Source organism: Natator depressus, chromosome 21, assembly GCF_965152275.1.
Source record: "Natator depressus isolate rNatDep1 chromosome 21, rNatDep2.hap1, whole genome shotgun sequence".
Lineage (NCBI taxonomy): Eukaryota > Metazoa > Chordata > Testudines > Cheloniidae > Natator > Natator depressus.
The window spans coordinates 17,184,263-17,206,484 of NC_134254.1; the positions used below are offsets into that span (position 1 = coordinate 17,184,263).

Here is a 22,222-nt window from a genome sequence, read left to right on the forward strand (position 1 = left end):
CTACAGTTGGGGTGGATCCCTCTGCAGGCTGCGCCCTGACGTGTGTTTCCGTTGCATGGCATCGCCCATTGCTGCTAGTGCTTGACCGATGCCTGGCTCATGGGTGGCTCCCCCTGCTGGCAGTCCCCTGGCCTGTAGGCACTTCTCTTCTCCCAAAGCCGTGTTTGGTGGCGCAAGCGTTTTCCTCCGGAATGGAGCTTATGTCAGGATCGTGCCATGTCCACACCAGTCCCTTAGTGCAACGTCTTGGCTACTTCATGAGGCCTCTGTTTTTTCTGATTCCCTCTGCTGCTCATTGTGCCTGGCCCAATCTCTGCCTCAGTGCCCCCTTCCTGTTCTAATCCTGGGCAGCAACTGGCACCCAGTGGAGTGGTTGTGTGACAGACAGGAATACCCCACCCCGATGGGACAGCTCTGAACCGGCACCCATGTTCTTGTGTAACTCTCCTCCAGCCCATGTCTTCATTTGAGAAGATTAGTACCTTGCACTGTCCTTAGGACCAGAAGGGTGGCTTGAGCCAGTCATGGTGTGGTTGAGAATTGTAGCTGCTGCTTGGCCAATGCTGTGCTGGTCCAACTCCCCCCAGTGTATTATGATGAATTATTTGTTGTATTGGGCTAACGGCTCGAGGCCCCGATGGGCTGGGCATTGTACAAATCCATCGCTGGAGACAGTCCCTGCCCCAATCTCAACTAGACAAAGGGTGGGAAGGAAAACAGGTGCAGAGAGGGTAAAAGTGACTTGCCCAAGGTCATCCAGCAGCCAAGTGGCAAAGCTGGGAGTACGCCCAAGGCTCCTGACCCACAGTCCAGGTCCTTAGTCCAGCTGCCTTTTTTTCCCCTCTTCCAGGAAAGCTTGTTAGTGTCGGGTCTGTAACTGGATGGTGAGATCCTGGGGAAAGGCTGCAGGGCTGGCTCCTTTCGGCTGGCATTCCGCGGAGAGCCCAGACAGGCGGTTTGGATAGAGACCCTTTTCGGCTTATAGCTGTTCTTTTAACAGGCTGCGACTGGGTACCTGGGAGTGGTGACTTAGGTGCCTCAGGTTAATGTATGTACAGCGCTTAGCACAATGGTCCATAACAAGGGCTGCTGGGCACTATGGTAATACGTCTCTCTATTTGGCCCAAGCCATGCCTCCCAGTCTGTACTGCTGTTTTTAGCCATGTCATGTCCTGCTGTCTCCCAGCTACTGGAGCCTTCCCGCACTGCCTGCCCCACCAGCCTTTCACTGACATGTTTAGCTACACAGCCTGCTTTTCACTGCAGTGTCGCTACATGTCCCCTACACGCTGCCGACACTGGTGTGCAGGGTAGACATAGCCTCAATCTGCTCTCCCCAGCCCCAGTTCACAGTTCTAGCTCTCGTTCCTTCTGCATTCACATCAGGCAGCTTCCTCCTCCAAGCTGCCTGGCCCCAGCCGGGGGAGGGGTCACTGACAGCACAGGAGAGACAGGCTCCTTGCTCTCAGTTCGGGCACCCTGGCTGGGCCTCGGCATGACCCACAGCAACCCAGAACTGCACTTGCAGGGAAACTGCTTGTGAGGCCCAGCCTGGAATGGACCCAGCGCAGACAGAATCTTTGGAGAACTGAGCTGCAAAAATCAAAGTCTCAGCTGAGCATGTGCAAACCGCCATTTTTCAGATGCTCATAACTTGGCCAAATATGGGCAGATTTCTCCAGGGATGGCAAAAGGCACATCTCTAACACCCTCTCAAACTTCAAGTCCCTGTCCCAAAGCAGGGAGGTGCTAGAGCTTTCCAAAGAGAAGGGGACCAGAAATTTTTAACATGGGAAAAACAAGGTATTTTTCACTAGCCTTCTCAGAAGCAGCTGAACTGTTTTGTGTGAAATCCCCCCTCATCCCCCACAAAAATCAGCTTGGAGCAGACACCCAGCATGGAAAATTTCAGCCCAGTTGGTTAAAGTTTGGCAAAGTTATAAGCAACTGAAAATAGGCTTTTAAAATGGGAAATGTCCGAGAACCTGACTGGTAGGCGGCGCCAGCCCTGCACCTGAGAAGGCAGCTCTTCTGGAGCAGGCCTGGAGGGAGCCCTAGGAGCCGTCAGCTGATCCTGGCCCAGGACTGGGCAGGCAGGGCAGTGTTTTAGAAAAAGCCCTCAACATCCATTCCTCCGGGTGGGGGGGTGTCTGTCACCAGATCCCTCTTCGTGGAGTTTCCCCAGCCTCATTCTGCTAGCCATGGGGCAGCAGAGCGCGCCCAGTGTACACGGGGCAGGCCCAGGAGCCCTGGGCGACGTCCCTGTGTGAGAAGGCTGAATTCATGCTGCTGGGGTGTGGGCTGGGTCTCAAACGCCCATGGAGCTGCCCCTTTGGTGTCCCGGCCTATGTTGGCTGCCAGCCGGCGCAGGAGGGAACCGGCCGCAGAGAGATGCCGGACGAAAGGGGCGATGGGGCTTTGGCCCCCCAGGCTGACTGCCTTCCTAGAAGACACGCTGCACAGGGGCTGTGCCCTGTGAACCCAAAGGGGGGAGGTCAAGGCTCCTGGGAGAAAGTAGAGTGGCTTGTGGGTGGGGGGAGAGGAAGGTGCCACGACCCCTGCTCCACCACTAGGACTTCAGTCCTCCAGATCCTCCCTCCAGCCCCCCAGATCCCTCTAGCTCCACCCCTTCCTCTCCCCTCTGGCCCCTTTCACCCCTCCCCTTCCCTCTGGCCCCTCCCCCTGGATCCCTCTAGCTCCACCCCTTCCTCTCCCCTCTGGCCCCTTTCACCCGTCCCCTCCCCCCTCTGGCCCCGCCCCCTCCTCCTCTCTGGCCCCTTTCACCCCCCCCTTCCCTCTGGCCCCGCCCCGGATCCCTCTAGCTCCACCCCTTCCTCTCCCCTCTGGCCCCTTTCACCCCTCCCCTCCCCCCTCTGGCCCCGCCCCCTCCTCCTCTCTGGCCCCTTTCACCCCCCCCTTCCCTCTGGCCCCGCCCCGGATCCCTCTAGCTCCACCCCTTCCTCTCCCCTCTGGCCCCTTTCACCCGTCCCCTCCCCCCTCTGGCCCCGCCCCCTCCTCCTCTCTGGCCCCTTTCACCCCCCCCTTCCCTCTGGCCCCGCCCCGGATCCCTCTAGCTCCACCCCTTCCTCTCCCCTCTGGCCCCTTTCACCCGTCCCCTCCCCCCTCTGGCCCCGCCCCCTCCTCTCTGGCCCCTTTCACCCCCCCCTTCCCTCTGGCCCCGCCCCGGATCCCTCTAGCTCCACCCCTTCCTCTCCCCTCTGGCCCCTTTCACCCGTCCCCTCCCCCCTCTGGCCCCGCCCCCTCCTCCTCTCTGGCCCCTTTCACCCCCCCCTTCCCTCTGGCCCCGCCCCGGATCCCTCTAGCTCCACCCCTTCCTCTCCCCTCTGGCCCCTTTCACCCGTCCCCTCCCCCCTCTGGCCCCGCCCCCTCCTCCTCTCTGGCCCCTTTCACCCCCCCTTCCCTCTGGCCCCGCCCCGGATCCCTCTAGCTCCACCCCTTCCTCTCCCCTCTGGCCCCTTTCACCCCTCCCCTCCCCCCTCTGGCCCCGCCCCCTCCTCCTCTCTGGCCCCTTTCACCCCCCCCTTCCCTCTGGCCCCGCCCCGGCCCCTCCCCGCCCCGGCCCCGTCTCACGCGCTCGGACCCCGCAGGCCGGTGTTGGGGGCGGGGGCGCCCCAGGCCCGCCATGCAGGCCGGGCCCCCGGGGTCCCGCGCCTCCCGCTGGCTGCGGCGGGGCATCGGCCTCCTGGCGCACCTGGTGGCGCTGGGCCTCACCCTCTTCCTGCTGCTGCTCTCCCGGCCCGGCACCAGTGAGTGGGGCAGGGCCCAGGAGGGGCCGGGGGGGTCAGTGGGTGCGGGGGGGGAAGGGTTAAGGGGGCTGGGGGGGGTCAATGGGCGGGAAAGGATTAAGGGGGCTGGGGCATGGTCTGGGGAGGGGCCGAGGGGCCAGTGGGTGCAGGGGGGGGGAAGGGTTAAGGGGGCGGGGGCTGGGGGGGGTCAGTGGGCGGGAAAGGATTAAGGGGGCTGGGGCATGGTCTGGGGAGGGGCCGAGGGGTCAGTGGGTGCAGGGGGGGGGAAGGGTTAAGGGGGCGGGGGCTGGGGGGGGGGTCAGTGGGCGGGAAAGGATTAAGGGGGCTGGGGCATGGTCTGGGGAGGGGCCGAGGGGTCAGTGGGTGCGGGGGGGGGGAAGGGTTAAGGGGGCGGGGGCTGGGGGGGTCAGTGGGCGGGAAAGGATTAAGGGGGCTGGGGTAGGGGAGGCATGGTCTGGGGAGGGGCCGAGGGGTCAGTGGGTGCGGGGGGGGAAGGGTTAAGGGGTCAGGGGCTGGGGGGTCAGTGGGTGGGAAAGGATCTGGGGAAAGGGTTAAGGGGGGTGGAGACTGGGGGGGCTGGGTGAGGGAGGCATGGACTGGGCAGGGGGCTGAGGATGGTCAGTGCGGAGGGCTGGGGTAGGGGAGGCATGATCTGGGGAGGGGGCTGAGGGGGGTTTGTCGGGGGGCAGGGTAGGGGAGGCATGGGCTGGGCCAGGGGCTGGGCCAGGGGCTGGGTGGGCCCAGGTGAGAGTTGGGGTGAAGCTGGATGAGGGGCCTGGCCCCTGGGGGGCGATGGAGGGTGCAGGAGCCCAGAGGCAGAGTGGCGGGAGAGGAAGTGATGGGGCTGTAGGGATGCAGCAGGCTGAGGGTGGGGAACGCGGGGCCAGAGTCAGGGGTCCCCTCTTAGTAATTACTGGTAAGTGGACTGCAGAGCCCCTGAGCTCCCCCTCTTAAGCCTCCACCCTGCTCCCTATAGTACAGTACCCCCGTGTTAGGGCATTGGGGTCTGCACTGAGTCAGTTCCCAACCCCCTTCCAGACCCCTATTCCACATCCTCCCTGTCCAGGGTCTCTGAAATGGGGTGTCTTCCCCCCGGGGCTGGCCAGAGCCTGTCTGTCCCAGCGTTACTCATGTGCATGTCTCTTCTTGCCTCTGGGAGAGGGAGCCAGGGGCTGGAGAGCAGGAGCCAGCAGTTTTATTCCTTGCTCTCCACTGTGTTGTCAGTAGCTCCTCCTCACTAAGATGGGTGACGCTGGCTTTTAAAGTGTGGAGGGACCTAGCAGAGAATGGGAGGAATCACAGAATCATAGACTATCAGGGTTGGAAGGGACCTCAGGAGGTCCTCTAGTCCAACTCCCTGCTCAAAGCAGGGCCAATCCCCCACTAAATCATCCCAGCCAGGGCTTTGTCAAGCCTGACCTTAAAAACCTCTAAGGAAGGAGATTCCACCACCTCCCTAGGCAACCCATTCCAGTGCTTCACCACCCTCCTAGTGAAAAAGTTTTTCCTAATATCCAACCTAGGCCTCCCCCACTGCAACTTGAGACCATTACTCCTTGTTCTGTCATCTGCTACCACTGAGAACAGTCTAGCTCCATCTTCTTTGGAACCCCCTTTCAGGTAGTTGAAAGCAGCTATCAAATCCCTCCTCACTCTTCTCTTCCGCAGGAGGAGAGGGAGGGAGTGTGAAATTATGGACCACTTAGTTTTTCAGCATCTATGAAGTTTCCCAGCACGTCAGTTTCAGCATTCCCTGTGTTTGGGTCAGCTTATTGCTGTTAGAGAAGGTCCATGTGGGGGGTGGGGGAGGGCAGAAGTTGGGCATGAAATGGGATGCATCTGGGAAGAGTTGCAGTGCAAAGACTCAGGCCGATGTAAGATTGTTTAAAAGGCTGCACTCATCTTGGCTTCTGCTCAGTTTGAACACACAGTAGTTTTTAAGAACCACTGATTAACTCTGAGAAGGGATATTATCTCCAAAGGATAGAAATAAACATTGCCAAGGGTGGGGAGAAAGGGACTGAAACCCTGTATTCCACGCGCCTTCCCAAATCCATCAGGAAAACAGGATTCAGACCAGAGCACCAGACAGTTCAGTGCACCCTCCATACTTGATTGTCCCCATCGGGCTCCACAGCCAGGGGAGAGGAACTGTAATGGTGATAAGAAGTGCTAAGGTACAGAATGGGTGAATGAAGCATCATTTTCTGTTTAGTGTTGCCCCAACCCGAAGTGTTAACTCTTTCCTTCCCAGGTCTGTTTTCTTGGCACCCTGTCTTCATGTCTATAGCGGTAAGTTTCTTTTTTTTCTGTTTATCTACTAGAAATGTCCCCAGGTTTATAGCCACTTTGGTTTGCTTTTGAAGTTAGGATGTAGCTCTGGCTTCCCTCCCCCGGAGCCCCACTGGTGCAGATGGAGCCACCCTTAGCAGCATGCACTCATTTGTCCATGATTCATTGCTATCTTCCTGAGGACTTGTGTCCTAGCTGGCTTCCGTTCACTCCTGAGGTCTGGTTTCCAGTGTTTCAGTGGGTGGATATGGTGGTTGGAGGGAAGCGCAGACGATAGCATCTGATCTGGTGTCAACAATGAATTTATTACCCACATCTTTAAAGTAGATGCTCTCCTGATTGGCAAGATGCCCCCAAATGGTAGTTCTTAGCCCTGAGCAGATGGCTGATTCCAGATGTGGTTCAGTGTCAGTTTGGAGTGAAAGCTGCTGTGCCAGTGGCTGAGAGCGAGGGTTCAGGGGTGATCCTTTTTCCGGATCAGAGTGGGACTCTGTAACATCAGTAAGAGAAGTATGTGTAGCTGGGAATTCTGAATATACAGTGGGAGGCAGACCCTCTTACACTGCCAGGAGTTAAAGGTGGTTTCCACTACATATGAAATAGATGAGAATTATTTATTTTGATTGATAAACTGGCCGCCAGTTACCATTTTCCAAACACATTTACACTAGTTTAAAAGCATAGCTCAATGAAAACAACAAAATGGCAAATTCTGCCCCCCCAGAAAACCCTCTTCCCATGACAGGCCTTAGGGAGTAGCTAGATCCTGCAACATGCCCTGAAGGTTTAAAAATAATAATAAAAAGTGGGACACGTATTCGAGCTCGGAATGCCCTGCTTCTGACCATTATCTCCCCCGACCCCGCAGAATAGAAACATGGGGGCTGCAGGAGCGTATCCCACCTGAGCTCCACTGGAGTGAGAGGAGGGTCTCGAAAGTCCCCAGGAACATGCAATAGGGTTTTAGATTCAAAACAACCCCTGGAAAGAGGTTGGTGGTGGGTGCAGTATCCGCATGTGACATGCTAATGCTGCGGCAGCGTCGACCTGCCCTGCAAAGCCCTGATGCTAATGATGGGAGCAGGAGTGTGCATGATTTGCTAGGATTGAACTAACTCACAGGGACAAGGCCGAGTTTCCCAGTTCCCCCTTATGTATGTTGAGCCCTCGGCTGGAAGGACACTCTTGTCACTGGTGGTGGCCATCTCATGGCTCTACCCATGGGAGTAGCTCAGGTTTGGAAGCATGAACTTTTCCTTCCTCCCCTAAAGGCCCCTTGCACTCTTCTGTCTCTGGGCTAAGGTGCTGTCCCGCGCAGGGTCCTTGGCCAGTGTTCCCGCCGGCAGGATGGGGGGCAACCAGGCATCATGTTGCTAATGGTCTCCTGTGTCCCCAGTTCTGCCTCTGCCTGCCTGAAGCCATCCTGCTCTTCTCGCCCGAGAACTCCCCCTTCTGCCTCTGCTCCCGTCTGGTGAAAGTGTGGCTGCACTGGGCCGCGCAGACGCTGGTGGTCGTGGCTGCCACGCTGGGCCTGGGCTTCATCGTCTCCAGCAAGAATCGGAGCGAGCTCCCGCACTTGGTTTCCTGGCACAGCCTCCTGGGCGTCCTGACTCTGGCTGCCACCTGTGGGCAGGCTCTGTGCGGGCTTGGCCTGCGCTTCCCCCAGCTGCTGAGGATCTCCGCTGTGGCACAGCTAAGGCTGTACCATGTCACATGTGGCCTGGTTGTGTGTCTGCTGGCCACCTTCACTGTAGTCCTCGGGATTTGCTCTGATTGGTTCCAGGCACAGGTCAAAGGGGTAGCTTGGTATTTCTGCCTGGCATTGCCCTTCTACCCTGCCCTGGTGATCATGAACCAGACCACTGACGTTCAGCTACTGAAGAAAAGGGTGCGTGTCTGAGCTCCGGCCTCCCCTTCTCCTTGCACCTCTTCCCATCCCGGGTCTGAGCTCCAGCCTGCCCACCCCCCTCTCTTCTCCCTCCCCCACCCCAGCTCCGGCCTGCCCATCCCTGTCTCTTCTCCCCCACCACCCTTCTGAGCTCCGGCCTGCCCATCCCCCTCTCTTCTTCCCTCCCCCCATACACTCTGGTCTGAGCTCCCATCTGCCCTTCTGCCTTTCCACAATGCAGATGTGCACTGGGGGCACGTTCCTTAACTCTCTGTACTAACGAGCATTTCCCTTGGGTGTTTAGCAGAGCTGCCCTGTGGGCGTAGATCCTGAGCTGTCTGATCACAGCTAAGATAGACACTTCATGTATTTTTGTTCAGGTTTTGGACCCGGGGCTCGGTTTTGAGCTCCTGGCTCACACTGGAGTCCCTGCCCCTTAGCACTGCAGCTCAGCTGGTCCTGACCCGGATGTAAATGAGGCAGAAGAGCACCTGGGTGCATCTGGCTGCTGGCAGCGTCGCAATAGGCCCCAGGTTCTCTTCAAACTGGATTAATTATTGTTCCTAATGTTACTCTGGGCTTCCCGTTGCCCTCTCCCCCTGCAACCCCCCCTGGCCCCGACCCATGCAGGCCCTTACAGAACCCCAGGCTTTTCCTAGGCCGGAGGGTTGGATTTTGTGGTAGTTGGACCCCCCAAGGGCCCAGCAGGCTGAGGGAGCAGTTGGAAGGATATGGGGCCTTTTGCTTGATTCTCACCACGGTGGGGTGTGAAATGGGCCTGTGTGAGATGAGTTGGTGATCTAGCTGTGCCTGAGGCCTGCGGGGAAACGCCATAGATAGGTGGCATTGGGCGTGGAAACTTGCACTGTTGCTGCCCAAGCTGGACCCGTCCAGTGGGTAAGCAAAGGTCTTGGCTCTGCATGGTCATCAGCACAGCCCCTTTGACACCTTAGTTCACCTTAGCCAAGGGCGTGGGGGGGTCCCGGAGAGGTGGTTGCTTGGCACCCTCCATGTCCTGAGAAGCCGCTGTTTCAGAGGCCAGTTGCAGCACTTGACTTCTGCTTGTTTGTCCCCCACTGCAGTGGCAGGTCTGTATCTGCGTGTCGCTTTGGGGCAGAGGCCATGGGTTAGCTCAGTGGGTTGTAATGGGAAAGCACCAAGATTGCAGTGGCCCTGGGGTTTTCATGGGCTGGGGATGGCTTTGCAGGTGTGGCCCGGGGGCAGGTTTACTAGCTGTGCGGGCTTCAAAACTCGCAATGACTTGGGCTTTGGACCTGGGCTCCACTGAAAATGTAGGTCAGCATGGCTCTGGAGCTCGCGAGCATCACGGCTGTGCTGACCACACCCCCGGTGTTGACACAGCTGGGGTGACGGAAACCGTTTTTCATCAGTCTAGCTACCATCACCCGGGTAGGTGGTGTTCCTACGCCGATGGAAAACCCCTTTCAGCTGTAGGCTGCGCTGACGCTGCGGGTGTGTGCTGGCATTGCTGCGGCGATGGAGCTGTGTCGCGATAGTCCCCTAGTGTAGACGTAGCCTTAGTCAGCAGCGAAGCTCCTAGGGTCATGTTTGGGGTGGGAGCTGATTGACTTCACTATTCCCATATTTAACCATTTCAATGGCAGGACTTGCAGGGGGCATCTGTCTCCAGTATCTCGGGGAAGGTGCTTCACTGGCTCGCATTGCATTTCCCTTTCCGGGGTGCTGGCACTGCACCAACAGAATGTCCAATGTCATGCCCCCCACACCTCCCCGTATGCGTCACCAGTGGGGTTTTCACCTGTGACCCTCAGCACCGCAGCCCTGGCTAAAGAGTAGCTCTGCTAGGCTGCTATCCTTCCTGAGGATCAGCCACTATGCTAGTGGGGTACACATGCGGTGGGCAGACTGTCACTGCATGGGTGGGGGTGGCAGCAGGGGCAAGGCAGATGTGCTAGCAGGGGCGGAGACCCATGGAAGGGCTGCGATGTCCTTTGATGGCTCTTGCTGTGAACATGCTGCTGAAACCCTTCTGCTCAATCCCACTTGACTGGAAAATGGGAGAGTGTGCAATTCTTTTGTGCACTTAGGGTTTGGTTGCCAGCTGTCCTTCCCCTCCCCAAGGACTCTTTCTGAAACCCCACTTGCAGGGTCACTCTGGATTAGCCCTGCGAAGCCGGAGTGGGCAGCAGCAGGCAGGAGCAATACTTGCACCTCCCAAGCTCAGTACATTCCTCCTTTTAGCTGCATTCTGAGTGGCTCCGGCTCGCTTAACCCAGCTGAATCCCCTCTCTCTGTTGTGTTATGGGTCCAAAAAGCCGGGCCAAGTCCATGCCTTGCAAGCTAAAGGCATTGGCTTTGGGAATGTCTTTCAGGGAGCTAATGAAGTGCAATCCTAAATGCTGACAGCCACATTCCTGTCTGGTTATACGGAGCCTTCCACATGCTGGGTGCTTCCTGGCGTGCCGTGGGACAGCCACGGCCACCCCACCCTGCCCTGTGAGCTCAGGCTTTGGATGCTGGGGACGCAAAACATGTATGTACAGCTGCACTCCAGCTGAGAGCCATTGGGGGGAACTTTCCACCTCATGGGAGCTGGAGACCCCCACCTAACTGTCTCCCTGCAGCACTGGTCAGAATCCGGACCAAGCTTTTCCTTAGGGCAGAGCCAAGCACCAGGATTGTGCCCTACATGTCTGTAGCACTTCACACAATGGGGTGCTGACCTCGGGGAGGGCCTCTGGGCACTATACAAATACCGACCTGTCCCTGCTTTGTGTTGGGATGGAAACCTGTATAAAGCAGCTGTTTTCTCTGAGATCACTCCTTGGGAGAGCTGCAGTCTGGGACCTTGTTCTGACAGGTTCCATCAGCAGCTGCTGTCTGCAGAGATGGGCCAGGTAGGGTTGGGGTTTGTACAGTCGCACATTGTCTGGCTCACCATCGCATGCAGCAAGCCTCACGATATCTCACTCCATAGACCTCCTTGTGGCACATCTTGTTATAGATCATAGCAGGAGTGGAAATAAACCAGAAGCGCTGCAGCCTGGGGGAGAGGGAGAGCAGACAGATGAGTGGCTGCGTTGGACTGAAGGTTGCTAGGGCAGACGGATTGGGAGGGGTGCAGATGGAGTGAAGGCTCTCTGGGCCTCTGATCACATCCCACACCTGCTGGGTTTTGCTGTTCAAACTTTGATTCCAGCTTGCTGAGCAAGCCAGCAGTCTGCCCTTGTGATTGCCAGCTTCGGGGGGAGGGGAGAAAGGGGGTGGCTCTGGGGATGGGTAAGAGAAAAAGTTCATCTAATTAGAGGTATCTAAAAGGCACAGAGAAATTCGTCAGCAGCATGGGGTGGGAGGGAGAGACCGTGAGCAGGATTTGGATTCTGTTTGAAACACAATAACTCCAGTGGAAGAGGGTCACAGGTGAATAGGGCACAAATGGTTCAGTTTCCATGATCTCAGTCTCCAAGTTACTTTAGATCATGCTGTGGCAGAGGCCTCGTCACCCTGCTATTGCTTTCGTTGTCAGTCCTCTGCCTTTCAAATAGCATTGTAATGGGTAAGAAGTGTTTGGCATCTGTGTGGCTGGTGCGTTTGTATGTGCTCTTAGCCTGTGTTGTGTGTTGAATACACAGCCCTGCAGTAATTGGGGCCCAGTCATGGAATGTAATTCTTGTGTGTAACAATGAAACCTCAGTCAATCCCAGCTGTGCCCGATGTGTGCTCTGTTTGCGGCGCATATGGATGGCGTGTGGCATGGCTGGCAGGGTGGTACTGGGGTGCCATGACTGGTGCTGTGCGCTTGAAGCTCAGCCATTTGTGTGTTATCTGTGAGGTGGGGCATGTAGGATGAGACAAGATAATGGCTTAAGCCGAGGCCTGAAAGTCAGATCTGGCTCCTTTCCCCACTCTGCTGCTGACACGTGAGGATGGGCAAACCCTTGTGTGCTGGAGTTTCCCATCTGTAAAATGTGGGGAACACCTCCCTGACTCGCAAGGCTGGTGGGGGCTAACTGAACTGCTAACGCCCATGGCTGGCAGGGGTGGGCTCGAGACGGGCAGGGTGTTGTCAGGAAGTGGTCTGGCCTCGTTCATTTCTCCGGGGCAGGAGTGCCCATGCAGCTGCCGCAAAGCCGGTGGGTCTGAGTGAAGAGTGAGCAGCACTGCGCCTTGTGTGGCACCTGTCATCAGAGGCTCTCAAGCATGTCACAGCCGCTAATCACTTAATCCTCATGACCACCCCCCGGTTATTTTTATTACCATTTTATAGCTGGGCAAATTGAGATACAGAAAGGGAACAACACTTGCCCAAGGTCCCACAGCTAACCCAGATCTGCTGACTTCAGTCCTGCTGCTCAAACCACTGGGCTGGGCCTGAGATGGAAGGGAAGAGAAGGCCCAGCGTGGGTGGCACTGAGCATCTAGAAGAGAAACTGGGGGTCGGGAGGTTATTACATGGGAGGTTGCGAGCGGTCAACCTCTACCCCAAATCCCACTTTGCCTCCGGCATTTATAATGGTGTTAAATATATCAAAGAGTGTTTTTAGTTTAGAAGGGGGGTTGCACTCAGAGGCTTGCTGTGTGAAAGGGGTCACTAGTAAAATAGTTTGAGAGCCACTGATCTAGAATGACTGAGTGGCAATGTCTGCCCACGCCCCCTCTGATGGGCACCAGGGTGGCGGGGAGAAGAGGGAAATCAGCTTCTGCCCCATGAAGAGAGGGAAGCTAGTGGGTCCCAGGGCATAACTGAGATGGATGTGGTGGCCAGACGGGCTGTCTCTGGTACTTACATGGTCCCCATTGCTGGACTGTGAACACCTCACACTGCACAACCCCCTGTGAGGTGGGCAGTGCCATTACCCCCATCGTTTCTTTGTGCTTCTGCACATATAGGGACCTAAGTGACTTGCCCAAGGTTGCCCTGGCCGTCTGCAGCGGGGCAGGGAATTGAACCCAGGATCTCCTAAATGTCAGGCTCTGCCCTACGAGGGCCACTCCAGCCTTGCATCACAGGGGTGATACATGATCACAGCCTCGCCCTTGCGCAAAGCCCTGTGCCTCCAGCACTTTGCCGTGCAGTGATCCGTGCTCGTGAGTTGGGGGGGTTCCGAATGCGCCCTAGCGGGCCCCCCCCCCCCCACGCGCTGCTGGGATGGAGGCACCAGCTGCCCCGAAGAAATGTAGCATCCCTGTCTCAGCTGCACGGACCAGGACCAGTGGATGTTGGGGTGATGTTTGCCCACACGGGGGAGCTGTTTGCAAAGGAGGGAGAGCTGCCAGAGCTCGCCGGGACTGGTCTGTGGGGGCCTGGATACTTCACAGCTTGGCAATTGAACGCTCATCAGTCTCGCCCCTAAAACCTCCTGATCCAGGTGCAGGGAGAGGCTGCTGCAGTAACAGGCTGGACGAAAGCTTCTGTGTTCCCATCCAGCCGCAGAGCCACTAGGGTAACTGGAGGGAAGCCCTGGGCTGCGGTTCTGCCAAGCTTGCCTCGCCTTCCCTCGAGCATGTGCCCCTTTCTCCCCCACCCCGACAGCACCAGCTCAGGCTAGCTGCCAAGCTGTCTGAATGCTCCAGGCTCTGCCTATGTCCCTGGAACAGAGCCGGTACCATTGCTGCGTGAACACAGGAGCTTGGATGTTGGCCCTACAGATGTTTGGGGGCGGGGGGAAGAGGATTAAATAATGTGTAAAATCAAGTCAGCCAGAGGTCACCTTAACAGCAGCATCCAGAAAGCCAAGGAGGAAAGATGAGGATTAGCTGAGGGACCCGTGTCACCTCTCTCCAGCTGTCGACCCCCCTGGACTGTCCAAGCTGGTTTCCCAGGGCCTTGCTTGTGTGGCTGCTCTGGTTGTTGGGGGATACAAATTGTGCCATGCTGGGACTAGCTATGTTTGACCGTAGGCCGCTGCCAGATCCCCAACTCCCCCGCTAGACCCAGGGATTGATGACTGATACAAAGGTCGACATCTCATGAAGCGTCCGGCAAACGTTTTGTGTCCTGTCAAACACAGTGAGGATCCCAGTCTGCCTGTGACCCCGAGTCAATCCCGCATGCTAGCAGCTTGTTTACCTGCGGGGGTGGTGGGGAAGGCCCAGACGGTGTGATTGTGAAGTCCCATATCTTGCACCAAGCCAAGGCTAGAAACGCTGTCTGCTTTGGGCCTGGAATGCATTGCCCAAGCACAGGCCCCAGGTCACTCCTCCCTGGGGTGCAACTCAGCCTCTCTCCCTGCCCCCAGCATACTGGGATCAGTCGATCTATGGGACTGATCTGGGCCATGGTACGGTAGTGTCTGAGCAGTAGCAATCGTTACTGTATTGACCCTTGCAGACCCCTGTGGGATGGGGAAGTTTTGTTATTCCCAGGGTCTCTCTTGCCTTCTTCCCCTCCTCTCCTAGTTAAGTTGTCAAAGTCAGTCCTGCAGGGTTCCGGGTGTTAGTGCTGCCAGAGCCCCAGCCCTGCAGCATGGGGGTGGTCCCCCCCTCACCCATGCACATGGTGTGCCTGCTGTTCGGGCTTGGAGCCCAGCAGCCTGAGGGTTGGCCCTGAACAGCAGCTTTGATGGACGTGCAGACAAAGGAGCTCAGCAGGGCCTTTCAGACAAGTGAGCAGCGCTGCTTGGCTTGCTCTTTTCAGCTCTCAGGGAAAGTACTGCACCTTGGGACCACGCAGCGTTTGATCTCTGGCCCGCTCAGCAACCCAAGACATGGCCCGGCTCATCTCCCGAGGGGTGCTTGGATTTGCTCCTGTTGTTAGAAGGCTCCGAGTCGCTTTCATCCCCTGCATACAGCATCCGGGAGAGCCGACCGCACTCCTACTCTGATCCCACGCTCCTTTCAACTGGAGTTCTGGGCGCAGGCCTCCAATGGTGGAATCCCTCTGCTGTTCTGTTGTAAGGAGCCAATTGCCCTCCAGCCCAACGGTGTCTCCCTGGAGTCCAGAGAGGGGATGCCCCCTGCCGCTCCAGGCCTTTGCGCTGGTGCTGTGCCGCTGAGTTAAGCCCTCTCTGGTGACTGTTCGTGCAGAGGATAACATGCTTGTTTCCACTCCCCCTTCTTCATACAACCTCCAGAGAGGCGATCTTGGGGGCTGTGAGGCAGTGATGGAAGCTCCTGTGTTTGACCCATTAAAATGTGTGTTACAGCTGTGCCTCATGGTCCCAACTGGGGCCACCTTGTGCTAGGTGCGGTACAAATGCATAGGAAGAGGAGGAATGGAGGCACTAAACAGAGCAGATGGAACAGAGGGGAGAGAAAGGGATACACCATACAAGCAGGAGATGGGACCCTGGGATTCAGTGACTTGCCCAAGATCACCCAGGGCGTGGACCCAGCCCACCCCATCTGGTGCCTTTATACCCAGACCTGTGTCCTTTCATACCCTGTCTGATCTTCACCCAGAGCTGTGAACTGCCCTGTTTACACTTTTCCTGGCACATGTCAGCTAGCCCAGCCCCCACTGCTAGCTGCCCTGCCAAGTACCCTCTAGTGCTCCAGACTGCTACAGAGCACACTCTGCCTTTTAGTCAGTCTCCTCTGCAGGCTCAGCCCATGATCCAGCCTCCTGCTGTTTCTCAGCCTGGCCGCTGGCACATCATCCAGCATGCCTGTCCCCATCTCTCCCAGGAGAGCGTTGCTGGGCTCCAGCTGCCATCTCAGGTGTCCGTCTTGCCCTGAGGTTACCTACCTCCAAGCCAGAGTCTGGACACGCAGCAGCTGGAAGCAGCCTTGGGCACTGCGCCTGCTATGGCAGCCACAAAGACCCTGCTCACAGTCCCACATCATTCTGTAGCTGGAGTGTTTGGGGGAGCCCAGGGAGCGGGAGTGAAAGGGAATGAGGTCAGGAGCAGCCTTTTCCCCAGGGCGGGCTGGCAGTTCCCTTTTTTGGCCAGGGAGCCAGTTTTATTAGGAGCCTGGTAGCAGAAATATGGACCAGTGCACGTGTGTGCGCCCAGGTGTCTCTGTGCAGGGGTACATATGTGTGTGGCATAGGTGCATATATGCAGAGCCTTGTGGGTGGTGCATGTATGCTGGAGTGTGAGGGAAAGTGTACATGGAGGTGCCCGTGTACAGATGGATCCAGGCAGGTGTGGGTGATGTGGGAGAGAGGGTGCACAGCTGAATCTGTCGGGATTCTGGGCAGTCTGGCATGGTTTGCATAAAATAGAGCAGACCCCCAGGCTGCCCTAAATTATGCCATGACCCAGGGGTGATGGAGTCTTTGTAAAGGTGGGGGGCATTGGCCCCTTGTGCCCTCCTGTTCTGGTGCCCCTGCCATGACCCATATCAGTCCCCAGACCACCCTGGAATCAATCAGGAAGGCACCTTTGCCCTCCCAGCCCCGTGGCTGCAAGAAGCAGAGGCTAGGACTGTAAGGCCCCTCATTCAGCCCACCACGTTCCATAGGGAATCATTGATTGGTTCTTGGCCCTTCACTGTTCAACATTTTTATCAGTGACCTGGAAGAAAACATAAAATCACCACTGATAAAGTTTGCAGATGACACAAAGATTGGGGGAGTTGTAAATAATGAAGTGGACAGGTCACTGAAACAGAGCAACCTGGATCGCTTGGAAAGTTTGGGAACAACCTAGCAATGTGTTTTAATATGGCTAAATGTAAGTGTCTCCATCTGGGAACAAAGAACATCGGCCACACTTACAGGAATCAATCTGTTTAGTTTAACAAAGAGAAGGTAACAAATATTTTTAAAAGGCCTCTTCAGTCCAGCAGAGAAAGGTATGACAGGATCCAATGGTTGGAAGTTAAAGCTAACTTTTAACAGGGAGGGTGATTAACCATTGGAACAACTCACCAAGGGTCACGGTAGATTCTCCATCACTGACCATTTGTAAATCAAAATGGGATGTTTTTCCCAAGCTTTGCTCTAGGAATGATTCTGGGGCAGTTCTCTGCCCTATGTAACACAGCGGGTTAGACTAGATGATCCCAGCAGTTGCTTCTGCCCTTGGAATCTATGAATGAGCCTTGATCACTCAGTGCAGATGCTGAATCTGGGCTGATCAGTTTCACCTCCACATTCTTGCTGGGTGCTTAGCCCTGGGGGGAGATGTTTACATCGGTTTCTCCCCTAGGGCGAGCTGGTGCAGAGATGTCTCTGTGCTGGGTTTTGCAAACCGTTCTCTTTTCTATTTATCTCCCCCGCCCCCCATGCATCTAAGCGTGGTGCCTGCACCTAGCTGACAGTATCCTTTCAAGTCTCCCATCCAGGAGGAGCGTTTGAAACCCCAGCGAGGATGAAAGTGGTGTTGCTGCCAGATGATGTTATGTCTGTGACAGCTCTGGCGTGCTGCGCACTTCAGGCTGGGAGCAGTGGCTGGTTGATGTACAGGCAGAGCAGGAGCAGAAGTAGGTTGGGGTGGGGGAAGCTCCAGACAAGTTTCCTAGGAAACAAGACAATGGGCCAGGGACGTGGTCACCAAAGGGGAGGGTGGCATGGAGTGCTGTGAGGGGAATTCCTAACAGAGGAAACTCCCAGGGTTCTCCTCCCCGCTGTCCCCCTACATCCCTTTCTCAGACTGCAGCAGCTGGTGTCTGCTTCACAGCCTGGATATTCTGAGAACAGAACTGCCCCAGGAGCTCCAGCACAGAGCCAGACGCCAGCTTGCTGGTCCAGCCAGACGATTAGAGTGTTTGGGGGGGGATCTTTGGGAAGGAGAAATGTGGGAGCTTCCATAGGGGAAGCAATAGCGAGAGGAGCCTGTGCTAGCGGCTGCAGTGCCATCGAGGTGGCCTGGCTTCTCTTCGCGTTTCCACCATGCACTTATAACATCACTGGGGGAAATTCTGCAGCCTCTGATGCTGGAGGCCCTTTGGGGGTGGGGCTCCTGTATTCCAGCGCTCGTGTGGGCAGAGGCTGCGTGGGGGTTAAGGTCTGGTGCTGCAGGGAGCTCAAGCTGTTTGCACACCTGCTGCACTAGTCTTCAGAGCACAGGGTAGAGGATGGATGGGAGGGGTGAGCTTGGGAAGCCTTGGCACAGGACTTCCCTTAGGCCTCGCTCTGTGGTAGGGGAGGCGCAGCTTGGCAGCCACATGTCAGCAGTTCATTAACATGGGGCCAGGGTCTCTAGTAATCCCCATGTGGGGTGGGGTGTCTTGCCTGGTGCTGATCCACCCAGCATCCCATTGCTGCCCGGAGCAGGCTCAGGCCTCTGGCTGGAGGTGCCTTGTGAATGGGGGGCCTTGGGGGCGATGCGCTGCTGTGTAGTTAATCAGGATTCTGCAGCAAACCACATCCTGCTCAGGGGCAGCTCTGCCAGGGCGCACAGTTAGGCCAGAGAAGTATCGGGGGGCGGGGGGATGCATTCAGCACAGATCCTGAGCCATGTAAATTCTCCTGAGCTGAAATTCAGTGCAGCGAGGGCTCCTTGCTGGCATGGCAGCACCTTGAGCCACTTCTGTGCCAGGGGCAGAGTGGACGAGATGGCAAGGGACAGTCCAACCCTGCAGGAGTCAGCTTTGCAGGCAGGACAGGCTGGCTTTGACAGCCTGATAACCAGAATAATTCTGTGTGCGCGCACATCTGCCCCCAGCCTCCCGCTGTCTCTGCCATGGCTTGGTCCTGCCTCCTGGGCAGCCTCCTGCTACAACAGGTCAGCGTCTCATGCCTGGCATCTGGGCTGCCACCCTACTAGCCTGCCCGCCAGGCCACGCCTGTCCTTGCACAGTCACAGATATCCTCTCGCTTGGCTCCTTCCCCCCCATACCTGGCCAGCACCCCCTCCCACCTGGGTTCCCAAATCCACCCCAGCCATACCACCAAGGCCCTCTCCAGGCCTTCGCCACCTCCCGCCTGGACTACTGCAGCCTCCTCTTCTCCCTTCACATGTTCGTCCTGCCCTGCCGCTTCCACCGTATCACACCCCCAGCCCTGGGCCTCACCCGGACCTCCTTGCATGTCAGCTCCAGCTCCAGCTCCTCACCCTGGCCTCCCAGGCTCTCTGTGGCATCCTCCCCTACCTGGGTGCCTCCTCCGGCTGCCCCTTGCACTCTGCAGTTGGTTTCCCACCTCCCACTCAAGCCCGGAACAGCTCCTCTCCTGATGTGTGCCTAGAGGCTTCAACTCCTCTGCACTCCTTCCTGCCACCTCGCCTTCCAGTAACCTGTCCCGCGTGGGTGCCTGACCCCAGCAAGGTCACTGAATACACAGGCCACCATTTCTAAGCCATGGGGCCCAAGCTTATGCCCCTGTGTGCCAGAGGACCTGTTCCTCTGTGGTGCTGGGCACCCCCAGATCCAGCCCAAATCAGTGAGAGCCGGGGTGCTCCATATCTCTGAAAATCCAGCCACTTTGTTATGGCATTAGTTGCCTACCTTGAGGCCCCCCAGGTTTGGGGAAGGTTGTGATTTGAGGCAGAACCCATGCAAAGCACAGTGGTCTGGGCTTTGGTCTGGGTCCATCTGAAAGCCAGAGTATGCCAGATACAGAGAGGTCCCCTGCAATGCTGGAGAAGGGAGAGCACTGGGCTCCTTCTGGCTCTGTGTGTCTGTGTGCGCATGCACTGGGGGGGACAGCGATCCTAGCCCTGTGAGCCTGGCTCTGAAGTCATTTGTGGGGCCCAGGTAACATCATCCCAAGAGACACTGCTGGTGCAGTGACGCTGTGACACCTCTCTTTGGCAGGGGGCGGGGAGGAAGCCCCATGCCTGGGGCTCATTTTAGCCCTAGGCCCTGCAGGAAGGCAGGTTGCTTAGCTAGGGCTGCTCCCTCTCCCCAGCGGCTGCTTCAGAAGCAGTCATGGCTTTGACAGAGAGAAAAAGAATCCTCCCCTAAAACCTGGCACAGGAGAGTACTTACTGCCCCTCTCTGACCGCAGGCCATGGGGGAGGGAAGACACTTTTTAGTTCCCAAGAGAAAGGGAAATGGGAACCTCAGCAGAGTCTACTGGGCCTGCAGGAGCAGCCGGAGCAGCATAAAACCCTCACCCAGAGAGGATAAATTAGGCATTAATATCATTGCTAAAAGGTATTATCCCCTTCATATGGAGCTGGCTCCAAAGCCCTTCTAATACCTGCCAGAGAGCTGAGTGGATTTCTGCAGCAGGGATACAGTGCTGCCTACCTATTTATCCGCCCCACAGAGCAGTTCACACAGGGCCCTGAGCTCTCCATGGTGCCCCAAGATCAGCACCTGCTGCTGCCCAGGATTTGCTTGACATTCTGGAGAGAGGCTCAGAACCTTCCTGTGGGCAGTAGCAAGGAAAGGGAGGTCTGTGCTCCTCCAGAGCAGCTATATCACCATGCAGCACCCACACCACTGGGCAGCATTGGCCCCATGGGCCCCAGATCCTGCAGCTCCCATGCCACCAAGCTGCAATGCACCAGACCTGGAAATGGGTGCAAAACCCCGCATTGGTCTCCAAAGGTAGAACTGTTACCTGGGGACTGGGAGGGTCCTGGCTTGAGTGCTGACTGTATTAGCAAGCAGGGCACAGCCAGTGATTCCAGCAGCCAGGGGATGGGAATGCTGCTCATTGGGGCATGGCTTTTTTCATTCTGTTTGTGCCCCTGCAGGCGCCTGGGTGCTGTAATGGCTATAATAGCGTTCGGCTGCCAGGGCCAGGCGGAGGGAGCCCAATGTGTCTAGTTTGCATCTCTCAGCAACTTCTCTCCCTTTGCTTGAAGGGTCTCTGGAGAAGCCTGATAACGTATTGCCTCCAGGGGATTGATGGAGGGGACCCTGAGTGTGGAGCTGCCCTAGGGAGAGCTGCTTTCGTAGCACAGGCTGAGCTGTACCATGGAAGGTGGTGGCAGGTACCAGGAGATGTTGTCTAATGATTAGCGCAGAGGGATGTGGGTCAGGAACCCTGGGTTCTATTCCCAGCCCTGGGAGGAGAATGGGGTCTAGTGATTGGAAGTGAGGCCTCCTGGGTTTTATTCCTGGCTTTTCCACTGACACTCTGAGAAATTGGTCACGACATGTCCTGGTGCCTTAGTGCTCCTGTCTATTAAATAGGGACAATACGACTTCCCTCTCCTGCCAGAGAGCTGTGAGGAGCAATCGTGGCTCGCCGAGTCAGAGGCTATATACGTGACAAATGTGATTGCATGTGGGCTGGATGATTTGGAAGGTCCCTGGGATTCCTCTCTGAGACACAGCCAGGCAGTGGGCTCATTTTTAAATCTGGAAGCCTGTGTACCATGGCGGTGGGCAAGACTAGCTCAGGGCTCTCGGGCAGAGTGGCTGATGCTCTGCCTGTCAACCCCACCTTTTTCCAAGGCTCACCTGGGGCTGGGGGCGGGGGCGGGGGGGAGGAGTTCCGCCTGAGTAAATGACAGGGGATTGGCGGGGGCTGAACTTGCTCTTTTCAGAGGGTGAACATGCCTGCAGGTGTGACTGTGTCCCCCATGTGGGGTGCGTTCTCTTCCCAGTCCCCCAGTGCTGGCTTTCCCCTGCAGCTGCTCTTCCTGCCAGTTCCTAGCAGTTCTAGGGTGACCATAGTTCCCCAAGTGAAAATGGGGCATCGTATGGGGCTGGCCCGAGTCCTCTCCCCATGTGCGGCTGGCCTGAGTCGCTCACCCAAGCCCTGCCCCCCCCGCACAGGACTGGCAGCACTCCTCTCCCAAGCCCTGCCTGCCCACCCCCCCGCCCCGTGAGGCTGGGGCTGGTGTTGCTGCTCACCTGAGCCCTGCCCCCCCTCTCCCACAGGGCTGGCAGAACTCCTCTCCCGAGCCCTGCCCCCCCTGCACAGAGCTGGCCTTGCTGCTCACCTCCACCCCTGCGTCCCTGCAACCTTGTGCTCTGCATCCCGCTTTTTGATAAAACTGGGCATTTGTCCCGTTGGCTCTCGGCAACTGAGCAACTCGACAAGAGCCAATGGGAGAAATGGCCAGTTTTGGCCAAGAAGTCGTGGCGACCAGGACAGGGTTAAAAAGCAGCTGGCACTGTCTAGTCTTCTCTGGGACACATCCTTCTTATGACTGAGCTGGTGGAGGGACGCACCCTGTCCCCTAACAGATCAGGGTTCACACCTAGCGTGGGCAGCATCACACGCACGTGCACACCGAGACTGAGGGCCTGCATCCATCGACCAGTGCCAAGGGTCGGCGCTGGGCACCTCACTGCTAGAAAACTGTCAGCACTTCCGGGAGGAATTCAGAGAAGAGCCAAAGAAATGAGCAGAGGCTGGAGGGATTTTCCCACAGTGAGACTGGAAGGAGCTAAACAGATCCAGCTTGGCTAAGAGCTTGATTTGCCATCAGTTTCCATTAGCTTCCACTGGAGTTGTGAGCACTCTGCAAATCAGGCCCTGGGGGAGACATGATAGCACGCT

At 57.1% G+C, this 22,222-nt stretch overlaps 1 protein-coding gene across 2 annotated transcripts in view; it reads left to right on the plus strand.

Annotated features, from left to right (window-relative positions):
• Nucleotides 1-3,643: 3,643 nt before the first annotated feature.
• Nucleotides 3,644-22,222, plus strand: part of CYB561D1 (cytochrome b561 family member D1) — a 41,098-nt gene continuing 22,519 nt past the window's right edge. Inside the window, exons 1-3 of one of the 2 annotated variants that reach the window (XM_074936458.1) lie at nt 3,644-3,767; nt 6,022-6,059; nt 7,456-8,078. In XM_074936458.1, the coding sequence (XP_074792559.1) occupies nt 3,644-3,767; nt 6,022-6,059; nt 7,456-7,959 (666 nt within the window). In that variant the 3' untranslated portion in view covers nt 7,960-8,078. Of the gene's footprint in view, nt 3,768-6,021; nt 6,060-7,455; nt 8,079-22,222 lie in introns of those variants that run through there. The other variant, XM_074936459.1, reaches the window with a different exon arrangement.